This window comes from Lycium ferocissimum, chromosome 10, assembly GCF_029784015.1.
Source record: "Lycium ferocissimum isolate CSIRO_LF1 chromosome 10, AGI_CSIRO_Lferr_CH_V1, whole genome shotgun sequence".
Lineage (NCBI taxonomy): Eukaryota > Viridiplantae > Streptophyta > Magnoliopsida > Solanales > Solanaceae > Lycium > Lycium ferocissimum.
In genome coordinates, this window is record NC_081351.1 from 43,996,523 (window position 1) to 44,009,417 (window position 12,895).

Below are 12,895 nucleotides of genomic sequence, written 5' to 3' on the forward strand. Positions count from 1 at the left end.
TCTTGTTGAACTTGAAGGAATTTGGGTAGTGTATGTGTTGTGCGAATTGAATTGAATAGAGTGGAATTGAATTGAATTGGAATGGATTATTTGAATTGAATTGAATATGAATGGAATATTGTTGGTAAGATTGTTGGTGTTGTTGATAGTTTGGCCGGGTTAAATTCCCGGGTTGTTGTTGATTGAAATTGGCCAAGTTGAACTTGGTGGGATGGCGCATTTACAGGGGAAATGCTGCCGAAATTTTTGTAGACAAATGTGCATTCAAGATTGGATTCCTAAAAGCTCTAATCAATGTTTGGTGAACATGACCAAATTGTAGATTCTGGCGGATTTGCAACTTGGATTTGGAGTAGCGAGAAGGAGCGGAAAAGAGGTATGTAAGGCTTCACGCTTTTCTTTCTTGGCATGTCTTAGATGCAATAGGTTTGAACACGGGCCTCGGGGACAATTCCTTTCCCGGAAATCGAGATTGTAATTAACTACTATTCATTCAGTAGAATTGAATTAGAACTCGCGTGAAATGTCGGAAAAACTTCCTAAACATCCAGAACTTACACAAATAGGACCCGATTACCCTAAGATCCTCACAAGTGACGTCATGAATTGTAATATACGCAAATTTGATACGCCACCTCACCGACTCGAGGTGGGCCCACTATTCCCGAATTCTCTCCCTCGTCCCATGTGGCTTATTTTCATTCTATAGTTAAGGAAAAGCTTTTGGTTATTATTCCGACGACTAAATAATAGTCGTTTTAACAAATCCATTGATTCCAAAGCACGATTCTTTTCTTCCGATAGCTAGTAAATGTTTTCCAAAGTGCTCGTATTTTCCCAGAACAAAGGTTTATGGCAAAGTAAGTTTTACAACAACGACGATGAACATGTTTTACAACGCCAGGGAGGATGTCAAGGAAGAAAATGTTTACATGATAACTATGACCACGATGATTCTATGATTAAAGGTTCCAAGTCTATGATTCCAATGACGAGATGAGAACGTTAAGCTATTTCTTGAATTCTCAATTCTACTCATGAATAATGTTTTTCTTTAAGAATTCCAAGTATATGAAACGATGCCTTATGATCCTGTTTTATATTTTCTCATGATATTACTCTCATTGATAGTCTCGCCTTATATTAATCGTCCTTCAAGGTGAGGCAAGCGCCCTTCATAGTTATTCCATAATATAATCGGAGGTTTCCGACCTTACGTCACTCCGATGGATACATGGTTTTCTTGGGCTCCGCATGCTTCTATGACCTATGTATATGCAATATGTATATGTACATGGGGTGGGGGAAGGGATACATGGAAAATGGGAAGGGAACTATGTTTCATTGCCACTGGTCGGGCCGGCTTATCATCCGGACGCGGGATTTACGGGCTGTCGGAGTATTTCGGCGCAATGTGGGCAGCCGACGCGGTTTGTTCGGTGCTATGATACTATGATACACTATGATATACTATGATACTATGATACACTATGACACGCTATGATACTATGGTACACCATGATATGCTATGATACTATGATATACTATGATTTAACATGATATGACATAAATTCTATTTTCTATGCCTATGAAAAGAAATATTTTTTTAAAAAAGGGAAAAACAAGCATGCATGGCATCCGCCCCCATGGGGCCCTCGTATGCACAGGTTACTCGGTTATCCTATGACATGTTCTATGTTTCTATACAGATAATGTTCATATGTACAGGTCATCCTTTTACCTCATGATGTAATATCTCTTTATGGTTCATGCTTATATCTCCTACTATGTTGCTATACACGCCTTACATGCTCGGTACATAGCTCGTCGACCCCTCTTCTTCGGGGTCGCGTTTCGTACGCGGTGCACACCCGAGGAGAGCCGACTATAGCATAGAAGATGTTCCGGCGAGCGAGTAGGCTCAAACTTGTCCCGGAAAGTCTTTGCGAGTCGAGTATATGTGCCATGATGATTTGTTCGGGAGTTAGAGACTTTGCGAACGGCATGCATCGTGGGTATTGGGTTGTCAGTTTGTAAGCGGCTTCAGCAGCCGATATGCTATTATGTTTCGTGTCTCGAGTCTTATATGATGTCAGATTTTACTTATGAAACAAAAAAAAAATTTCTATGTATTCATTTCTAACCGATTTATAAGTTCATATGTATAATAAGAGTCAGCAGGTTCGCTCGGCTCCGAATATGGGGTCGGGTGCCCATCACACCCTAGTAAGATCGGGGTGTGACATTAACATTTTCCATTGCGATTTCAATTGATTGCATCAATTAGAATTATTTTCATCCGGAATCTAATACCCTCATAAGATACTATTTCCGGTAAAAGAATACAAAAGCTAGCACTATTATAGCATTGTAGTGGTGCTTTACTATAAGAAGCACTAACCTAGGGAGGTGACATAAAAAATGTACAGCGGTAAAAAATCGGCTCAAATGGCAAAGGCCCTTTCCGTCGTGCATGGTAAGCACTTCACTGTATCTAAGCTTATCAATAGGCGATAGCCTATCAGCCAGAGCCAAGCTTCAACCACGACTGCTCATGCTTTTGGCGACCTTATTCCGTCACTCTAGCGGAGCGACTGCAATTCGCCTCGAATCCCGATTTTAGACATGAATAGTTCTTGAATTTGCTCTTGTACTTTCACAAATAAGCTATATTTATCCTTCGTTATACTTTTTTGATATATTTTACCTTGTACTTTTAAAAAAGTCATATTTACCCCAGCTCCGTTAAATCCCATGTCCCCACATAAAATTACCTATATGGCACCTATGTGACTTTTATTTTTCCCCAATTAAATCTAATTCCAGCACTTGGCATAATCATAATCATCTAATTAATCCGAAATGTCCAGTCCATTACTCCTATTCTTTTGAAGAATATGCCAAAGAAGTTAGCCTAACTATGTTTTCCTTATATGATGGCAATTGGCACAGTGATCGTAACGAAGGAAAAAAAATAAGAGGTGAGGACACTGATATTGAATTTGTAGTTTTGTACCAATATACAATAAGCTGCAAGGCTCTTGTTATAAACATCTCCGCATCACGGGAGCTCGCGTTCGTTCGTACTTGGACTCTTCAATTTTCAGTTTCAACTAAGCCACGCTAGATGTTATATCCTTTATTTCCTTCCATTTTTGATGTACTTTTGCATTAATTTTAAATTTTTTATTATAGTATTTATTAGCATTCACACTTGACGTCTACATCGCTAGCTCCTGAAGATTTATAGCCTGTTTGTCTAAGCTTATTTTTCCTCAAAAGTATTTATTTTAAAACAAATGAGGATTTGGTCGTTTTTAAGAGAAAATAGTGACTTACCTGTTTTTTAGCTTTTTAAAAAAAAAAAAGCTTCTGCCCAAAAACACTTTTGAGAAAAATACACTTAAAATCACTTTTTAAGAATTTAGTCAAACATTAATTGTTGCTCAAAAGTGCTTTTTAAATTAATTGGCTAAGCACAAACTGTTTTTCTCCAAAAGTACTTTTTTAAAAAGCACTTTTGAAAAAAAAAATACTTTTCAAAATAAGCTGATTTTAGTAATTTGACCAAACAGGATATTATTCTTATTAGAAAATTGATGTTTCAAAATCGCGAGCAGCCACCCGGTGCTGGTTATTAGGACAAAGAAAAGAAAATGGTTATTTTTTTTTTTTTGTGGATCGGGTCAGACTAGCGGGTTAAAAGAGTTTAAATAGGTGAGTAGATTTAATTGAATAAAGATGTGTCACATAGGAAAATTTAGGTGGAAACATTAAATTTAACTGATGAGGGACAAATATGACTCTAAAATTGGATGATAAAACAAATATATGAAAATAGTATAAGGAAGGATAAATATAATTTATTTTTTTAATACAATGGAAAATATGACCCTTTTCCATAAGGGCCCGTTTGTCCATGAGAATTATTCACGTTTTTTTGGAATATTTTTTCACTTTTTTCACTTTATGATGTTTGATCATAAAAATTTCAAATAGAACTTGAAGTTATATTTAGAATTTGAAAAACAACAAAAACTTATTTTTCACTTTCAATACATTCAAATAATCAAATATTCTTTCCAAAAACTATGACCAAACACAATTTTACTATAACCAAACACAACTCTATCTTTAACTCCAACTTCAAAATACCAAATAAAGTGAAAAATATTGGATTTTCATGGCCAAGCGCCTACTTAAAATTTTAATAAAAGGGATCATACAGTGTATAAAATGACAATAAGTGTGGCACCAGAGGAAACTGACAAATAGTCAAGTCTAAGTACCACCTACCTTCGACACCACTCAATCAATCTTGTACCTGTGTGTGTAACCAAGAAGGAAGGAGATACCATCTCATTTCTCTGTCTTCATCAGCTTATAAGGTTAGATTTCAATTTCTTTCTATATGTTTTCTTCTTTTTGTTTTGAATTTGTCCTATATGGTAATATTGGGTTTTGCTGCTTGTTTTCTGTTATGGTTTTTGTATCCTTACTCGAAGGCGAATTGAGGATTTAAATTTTATAATTCAACCATTCTTGGCATTGAAATTATTATATGAGTTCTTATCTCCTCTTTTGGGAGTCAAACAACTCTTTTTTTATTAAGTATTTCTCTAACTTTTTTTCATATATTATGTATTACTTATATTATGTAATTTTTAAATATATAAATTTTATTATAAATTACTCGAACAATCTATGTTTAAAATTGAGCCAAGAAAAAAGTTATTTGACTCACCAAACTAATAAACCTTCGTATATATTGGGACAGAGGGAGTAGGATTTTAGTGAATTTTACACATAAATTTACAGTCTGTGCCGAAAGCACCTCCATCCGCCCTTAGTTCTGCACTAATGGTAATGCTTTTGCTCTTAAATTAGATCCCACCTTTCCCCTTTTGACCATTATTTACATACTTCAGTTTTCAGTTAGAAATATTTGCAAGTTTACCTCATCCTACTTCATGCTTCTTAAACGAGGTTCCGAAATCCCTATAGGTGCTTATCTAGGTCATTTTGTTATAACTAAAAAATGAAGAAGCATATAAGTTGCTATCTTTATCATTTTTAGCATCTTTCAATTTTCAGTTGCTAGGATTATTTGCAAGTTGTGCTAATGAAGTTAAACTTGTTCCATTTCCAAGTGTTGTGGATTGATGTTAGTCCAAAAGGGTGTCTATTTTACTGTTTCATGCTCCTTATATTACCTGCAAAATGGTTGTCTATGCTAAGTTGAGATGTGGAGGGAAAATATAATTGTTTCGCTAATGAAAAGACTAGAAAAGCAAATGGCTAGTTCTTTACTAGTCTTCTATGAATTCTCATCTGTCCATTTTTCTAGGGAAACTGACATAAATAACCACCTATCGGGAAAAAAAAAAAAAAGTCTGCAGATGTATAATGTACACATAAAATATGTATATTGGCTAGTGGATGGAAATAGTTTTGGCCGAGCCAAATGTGTAACCTCCCCTTTTTCTAAGTTTGGTCACATGGTAATGCTGCTGCTTGATTTCTTTTATTGCACTTTGTGTTCTATTTGTAATGTGGCCATGTTTTTGGGTTAATTAAAAATGTATGTGTTGGACCTTTGTAATAGGTAACCAACTTGGAGGCCAAGTTTTGCCCCTATATAAGGAGGACACTTCTCCTCATCTGAAACACATCAATTTGAGAAGAATTTGTTGAGTTTGTCTTCTTCGACACAGAGTTGTGTTGGGAAACACTTGTGTGAATCCTTTCTTGGAGTGATCTTGTGAGGTTATTCTCTTAGGGTTTTTGGGATAATAGAGTATTTAATTATTCTAATTTTGTACTCTCTTTTGTGTTGTGTACTCTCTTTTGTATCCGTTGGTGTTAGTAAATTTGTCTCCTCTTTTGGTTGTGTTGCAGATCTGTTCTCTTTCAATATGTTTGTAGGTTGTGTCATTCTGTTTATTCTGAACCTGAGACCTGCTTATATTTCCAGGTAAAAGATTTTGGAGAAAATGACCACCATTATGGATGATCGTCGTCCTTTCCCAGAAGATCTAATATTGGATATTCTACTGAGGTTGCCTGTGGAATCACTCTTGCGTTTCAAATGTGTGTGCAAGCATTGGTATGCTCTCATCAAAAGTCCGAGTTTCATAGAAAAGCATTTTCATCACAAAAACAATCGTGCCCGTCTCCTCGTCTGTAACTTGAAAGTAGCACATGAAGGACACGTGCCCGTTAAGTCTGTTGTATTTTCCTTGTTCCCTGAAAAAATAGTTCCAGGTGTAACCCCTGAACAAAAAACTCTCCTTCATCTTCCTAGGGTCTCTGATTTCACGTGTGTTGCTGGCCCAGTTGATGGCTTATTCTTGGTGCAGAAAAAGTTTTATGGAGATGTCCACTTGGGTTTGTGGAATCCTGCCTCCAGAGAGTTCCGGCCTCTGCCTCCTGCACCTTTTGATATTGAGGACTTCTTCTCGGACCATGATCATAAATTCGGATTAGGGTTTGACCTGTTGACTCAAGATTATAAGGTTGTATGGATTCGAGTATTCTGGGATGAAGATGGACAGGGAGTTTACCCTTGTGTCTTTGCCTGTGTGTATTCCTCATGCAACAACTCATGGAAGAACCTAACAACTGAAATCCCTTCCAGTTGTACCTTATCTGCGCCCCTTGACGCCACTTCTCTCAATGGGGTTTATTATTGGCTTTCTAGGGGCCTAGATGAGATCTACAGCATACGCTCATTTGACATGGGTACTGAACAGTTTGGGGAGATGCAAGGCCCAAATATTCCGAGTAAACATTGGGGCGCCCTCACATTGCGTGGTGGCTCACTTGCTATGTTAGCCGGTGACCCTGGTAAACCAATGACATCCATATATGATGTGTGGATAATGAACCAAGAGGAGGGCAGTTGGTCCAAAGTTCTTACTGTTCAACCTCATATAGATGCTCATTGGCCTCGCAACATCTGGGAGAATGATAAAATGGTTTTCGAAATCAATGAAACTTCACAGCTGGTGCTATATGACCCTATAACAAGAGAAGTCACAGATCTTGGATTTCAGCTGGACCTTAGCATTGCTGGTTGTTGGGTTTTCAATTACAAGGAGAGCCTAGCTCCAATAAAGAGAGGAAATGAAAGTCAGGGCCAAGATAATGCAGTCGAGCAAATTGAACACTTCTTCCATATCCTGCCAATAGATCCACAAACCTCTGATGACTCGGATTAAGTGGTTTGGGATGATGGACTTAAATATTTGTTTTTTAATTGGACTCGGATTTTGTAGTAACAGAAACCAGAAAACAGAAAAAACCGAATTACCTGTAATATTGTGACATTAGCTCTATCTTACCTCCTTGTAACATTGTGTTTGAAACTTAAAATTGCTTGGATAAGTCATTCTTGTATTGTATTGAATGATTTATTTGCTCTAGCCTCTACTTGTTTTGTCTGTCAAGGGGCATTGCCTTTGGACTAGACATTTTTAAATGCTCTGAATCTATATCTATATCTATATGTTGGTCACTTGAGAAAGTTCATGATAGAAGATGGTATTCACCAAAAAAGAAAGAAAACCATAAAGGAAATCCCAAAGGTTAATTATTTTTGTCAATATGGCTTTACTATTATTTTTTTTGCGGTTTTCTGTATTTGAAACTCATTAATTTGACCAATTCAGGTTTGCGCCAAATAAGTCAAATAAGGGGATATGACATTTTCTACCGGCATTTCTTCAATTGCAATGCTTTTGTATCTCGCTTCTTAACTTTTATGACTCGTTTTGTTTGAGGTATACAATGAAACAATCATAGTATAAAATTTTGCTATCGCTTTATTCTTGTCTTTTTTCTCAAACCCATCATCAATACCTTTCAGATTTATTATGTTTAAAATAATCGTACATTTTTTTGCCCTACAAAGAACCAAACGCCTGATGAAAGTAATCTTTACATTACAATCTCTGAATCACTAGTTGCACACTACTTTCTTTAGTTACATTCCCTGCGTAACTTGTTTCTAAACCAAACCACCCCTTAGGAGGGAATGCCAACTACTAAATTTTGCATGAAACATCCTGCTTGTTATTCACTGCAGTTAGTGACTAGACAATTGGACATGGTGGGTCCAAAACTCCACCAAAAAAATTTAAATGGGCCCCCAATCTTGAGAAAAATAAGGCCATTAAAGAAAAGCAAAAAAGCCCACAGCCCATCAACCAAAAAGTGAAGTTTCAAAAGATAGTTGATAAAATGATCAAAGCCTCAAAGTGACAGTTAAAATACTGTTTTTCTCCCGCGAAAAGCTTACAGAAAGCTATTAGTTAATTCCTTAATCAGAACTGGAAAGGCAGCTTTGTCTCGTGGAGCGACTCTCTTATTCTGTGACACTCTTTTTATCATACCCCACCCCACCCCCCTAAAACACCTCACCCCCACCCTCTTCTTTTTTCATTCTTCTACTTTTTTTTACAAGTTTTCTTGATCATAGAATTTGTGAGCTTTTGCTTTTTTTCTTTTTCTTTTTTGAGTACTGATACAGGTAAAGGAGTAGTTTTTGTTATTTGGGATTTCGGAAAAGAAAAGAAAATGGTGAAAGAAACTGAGTATTATGATGTTCTTGGTGTAAGTCCTTTAGCATCTGAAGAGGAAATCCGCAAGGCCTATTATCTCAAGGTTTTTAAACTTCTTTCTTTATTTTTTTTTTATTTTTATGTTTGAATTTTGTGTAGCTTTGTTGAGTGATGGGGTTGATTTGTTTCGTTTGTTGTGGTTTAAGTTTCATCTGAACAGGGTCGTTTTGGTAGGAAACAAGTTATCCCAGGATAACTTATCCTAGGATTAGTTATCGCAGGATTAGTTATTCCACCCTCCTATAGGGATAAAATAACACTACAATCCTGGGATAACTCATCCCGGGATTAGCTATACCACCATTTTATCCCAACCAAACATGGGATAAATTCATCTCAAATATAATCCCGGATTATTTATCCTTATCCCTTGTACCAAACGAGCCATGTACATTTGATAAGTGGATCCAAGTATTATAACTCATGGTATGTTTGTGAAATGAAGGTGTATTTGGTTTGGCAAAATAATGCACCAACTTTAATTTGATTTGAAGTACAAATGGTAGTGGAAAGTGTCACATCCTTTCTGATCTGTTGAAGCGAATTGTTTGGTGTTCAATTTAATGCAGTTTAGATAAAGCACTTAAGAAGTTCCAAATTAGTATGGGAATCTTTTAAACAGGATATGTGAGAGTTTTTAAGTATTAGCTGAATATAGACTGCATTAAACAAGAGCGAAATTTAGCTTCTGGATTTGGTAATGTGGGGATTTGGTCTCTGTTATTCTGAAAAAAGCTCCAGTTTTTTCAACCAAAGAAACGAAAAGAACAATTTCTTGTGTTTGTTGAATGATATTGGAAATCTGTATTTTTATGTTGTGATGCAGGCCAGGCAAGTTCACCCTGATAAAAATCCAGATGATCCTCTTGCTGCACAAAGATTTCAGGCAACCACATTACTTGTTATTTATTTTATGTTTACTTTTCTGGAAAATCTAGGCAAAAATTATCTATTTATTGTTTTTGATGTTTTAAATTGTAACAAACAGGAATTAGGGGAGGCATATCAGGTTTTGAGTGATCCAGTGCAAAGAAATGTATATGATCAAAATGGAAAGTCCGGTGTCTCCAGGTAATCTTTTTACAATTGCTTCTAGCCTAGAAAAAAGGCCTGTTTTAGGTTCAGATTTCTGGATTTTTAAGTCATGCAAAAGATTTGGCTATTCATGGGTGCAAAGACTTTATATGGCTTATTGATTCTACCATTTTGTACATCTCAACCTTCTATTGAATGCCTCTAGGCATTTTTAAGATGATAAATGCATCATTAAAGAAAATGCAAGTACTTTGCCGATTCACAAATTTATATGAAAAAAGATGTTTCCTCTATTACCTTCAATACTAAATTTGATGTCCTCTTTGTAGGGAAACTATGCTTGATCCAACTGCTGTGTTTGCACTCCTTTTTGGGAGCGAACTTTTTGAAGATTACATTGGACATCTATCTGTGGCATCAATGGCGTCCTCTGAATTAGTCAGCGAAAATGACAACCCTGAAAAGGTCCATGATAAACTCAAGGCAAGTATGTCTGAAAGTTCAGTAACATCCAAATTATATATGTCTCTGCTTTTTGGCAGTTTCTTTGTGAAAATCTGTCAAGAAAATTAAGATATGTTTGAAATCTCTTACCAGGATTAAATGTTACAAAAGAAAAAGGAACATCTCTTGTTTTCTTTAGTTCACATATTACCTATTTTCAGTTGATTCACTATAATGGGACTATGTTATGAAGGTTGTCCAAAAGGAAAGGGAAGAAAAGCTTGCTAGAATACTCAAAGATTTTCTGCAACAGTACGTTCGTGGTGACAGAGTGGGATTTATACGTCGTATAGAATCTGAAGCTGAACGGCTTTCACAAGCAGGTCACCTGACAACTTTCTCTTGTGTTTCTTCTACTGATTTCTTTCAATTTGAATTCTCAATTTGAAGGCCGTTCGCTTTGTCTGAGCTTAGAAGAGAGCTAAATCAAAAAAATTCTTAATAAGAACCTGACATTTAAAGATTGATTGGTTAGATAGGGAAAAAAGGAAATGAAGTAGTAAAATCTTATTAATCCCTGCCATCTACTCTCCTTTCCATTCCTTTATATCAAACTTTAAAACTACTCAAGAAATAAAGACACATTTAAAGCAACGAAAAATTCAACACACTTCATAAGTATAAATTTTTTTATGCTAAAGGTTATTTCTTGCAACTTCTTCATTTCCCTAACTTTTGGTTCCATTGAGTTGCTCAATGACTTTATGTACTTATGTTGAGCAGTTTTTAAGTGGCACAGTTTCCGATTCTCTGAAAAATTTCTCCACCTTGACATATGTGTTGTTTTCTTTTTCTGTTAACAGCATTTGGAGCTGAGATTCTTCAAACAATTGGATACATATACACAAGACAGGCAGCCCAAGAGCTTGGAAAGAAAGCAATTTACTTGGGAGTTCCATTTGTGGCCGAGTGGGTACGCAACAAAGGTCACTTCTGGAAATCACAGCTTACAGCAGCAAAAGGTACACTTTCTTCATTTCACTGAAGAATCCCCCTCTATCTGTATCTTAATGTGGACTAAAATGTATATTAGGTGCTTTTCAACTGCTGCAACTTCAAGAAGATGTTCGTCGCCAGTTTAAAATGGATGGTAGTGGCCCTGAAAACGACGTTGAATCCCATCTAAGATTAAACAGAGAAACATTAATGAATTCGTTGTGGAAACTAAATGTTGTAGACATCGAAGTAACTCTTTTACATGTCTGCCAACTGGTAAGCCTTGATTCAAAATATCCCTCTCATATCAGTACGTTGTTTATCCAAGCTCTTATTTTTTTCTTCACGTGAGTTACTTCTGAGTAATATTTCAGGTGTTACAAGATGGCAACGTGAAGAAGGAAGAACTCAAGAAACGAGCGATGGCTTTAAAGATTTTGGGCAAAATATTTGAGGTAGGATTAAGCATCTCTTCTTTACAAAGTCCAAAAGTGTCAAATATCAGCCTGCTTGTTGTCTTCCAATCGTCGTGTACTCTCAACTTTCGAATACTAATAGTCTCAGACAGGAAATTATGTTATTATTAAGTTAACTAATTCAGCCTACTTAAGTTTTTGCACTTTCAACTAATTCAGCCTACTTAAGTTTTTGCACTTTCATGTATAAGACTGTTTTGTATTTAATTATGCTTCATGTCTCCTTTTTATTCCGCAGAGGGAGAAGTGTGTTGGAACATCAAAAAAGAAGACAATAGGTGATATAAATGCTGAGGAAACCAGTTCAGATAGCAGTGATGATGAGGAAGACTCACCAAGAACACTAAATTATAGAACTCCTCTACTCACACAGGTTCACTTTTTGCTTCCATTTACTCCTTCATTTATCACTTAAAAGAAAATTTCTATTAATTGAAAATATTTCCATGAATAGATAGAATCTATTTATGTACTTTTTAAAACAATTAGCTATCCTTGAAGGAAACTGGAAGCGGTAGCTTACTAACCTACTGGAGTAAGTAGTGTTGTCGGAAAGCTTCACGCCAAAAAATTGCTTAAAAGTAAAGCTAGAGCATTGGTTAAAAGTGATTAGTCTTAACGTCTTCCTTAATTAGCAGTCATTTTTATGTTATGGCTATAAACACTTCTTTGTTCCCATTAAGAAAACATTCCCTTTTTCTTCGCTCTGCTGGGCTTGATGCTGCCTTGGATATCCATTCAAAAAGAACTACTGTGGACAATTGTAGTAGTTTGTTTTTCCCCTTAATTTTATTATTTTGTCCCATATTTTAAAGAATTGATTCACAAAAGTTGATGTACAAAATAGCTAAGACGAGGCGATCTTAATTGTTCAAGTATCGGATACATGTAACATCTTGATTGCCACATTTTACAAGTTTTGAAGTGGTAAATGTTTTGTCCCTAACTTCTATCTTTTTTTTGTTTTCTTTTTTTGTGTATGATGTAGGGAATTGGTAGACTCTTTAGATGCCTGTGTAATCCAGCATTTGATGTGGATGATGAAGAGATTGTTTACAAAGGCAAGTCATAAATGTATCATCTTTGACAATTCAGAAGGAAGTGTCATCAAAGAGATGCTAGTCATATTCAGCTTGCAATACAATATTCATGATTAACCAGTGTCACATAATGTTGCAGTTGATAATTGGAAAACTCAGAGAGGCGTAAGCCATGATTTGTTCAGCTTGTCTGTAATTGGAAAAACACTTATTGCCATTTTGCAATCTGTAATGAAATGTTTGTTTTAAATGTTTATACAACAAAAGATTTTCCTCGTAAAAA

General features: G+C 35.8%; 2 protein-coding genes across 4 annotated transcripts; both read left to right on the forward strand.

The window, feature by feature from the left end:
* Window positions 1–4,235: 4,235 nt before the first annotated feature.
* On the forward strand, window positions 4,236–7,424 carry LOC132034005 (F-box/kelch-repeat protein At3g23880-like). Of its 3 annotated transcripts, XM_059424209.1 has the most exons (3): window positions 4,239–4,388; window positions 5,150–5,178; window positions 5,975–7,424. In XM_059424209.1, exon 3 carries the CDS (start codon window positions 5,994–5,996, stop codon window positions 7,218–7,220), a length of 1,227 nt encoding a protein of 408 aa, XP_059280192.1. In that variant the 5' UTR covers window positions 4,239–4,388; window positions 5,150–5,178; window positions 5,975–5,993; the 3' UTR covers window positions 7,221–7,424. The 3 variants fall into 3 exon arrangements, with proteins under 3 accessions (XP_059280191.1, XP_059280192.1, XP_059280190.1); XM_059424208.1 differs by lacking the exon at window positions 5,150–5,178 and having other exon boundaries at window positions 4,236–4,388; window positions 5,899–7,424; XM_059424207.1 differs by lacking the exon at window positions 5,150–5,178 and having other exon boundaries at window positions 4,240–4,388.
* A 979-nt stretch (window positions 7,425–8,403) lies between these two features.
* Window positions 8,404–12,895, forward strand: LOC132034006 (chaperone protein dnaJ 10). Its single transcript, XM_059424211.1, has 10 exons — window positions 8,404–8,664; window positions 9,448–9,507; window positions 9,610–9,692; window positions 9,986–10,139; window positions 10,354–10,483; window positions 10,964–11,122; window positions 11,194–11,372; window positions 11,471–11,551; window positions 11,811–11,945; window positions 12,561–12,895. Exons 1-10 carry the CDS (start codon window positions 8,578–8,580, stop codon window positions 12,642–12,644), a joined length of 1,152 nt encoding a protein of 383 aa, XP_059280194.1. The 5' UTR covers window positions 8,404–8,577; the 3' UTR covers window positions 12,645–12,895.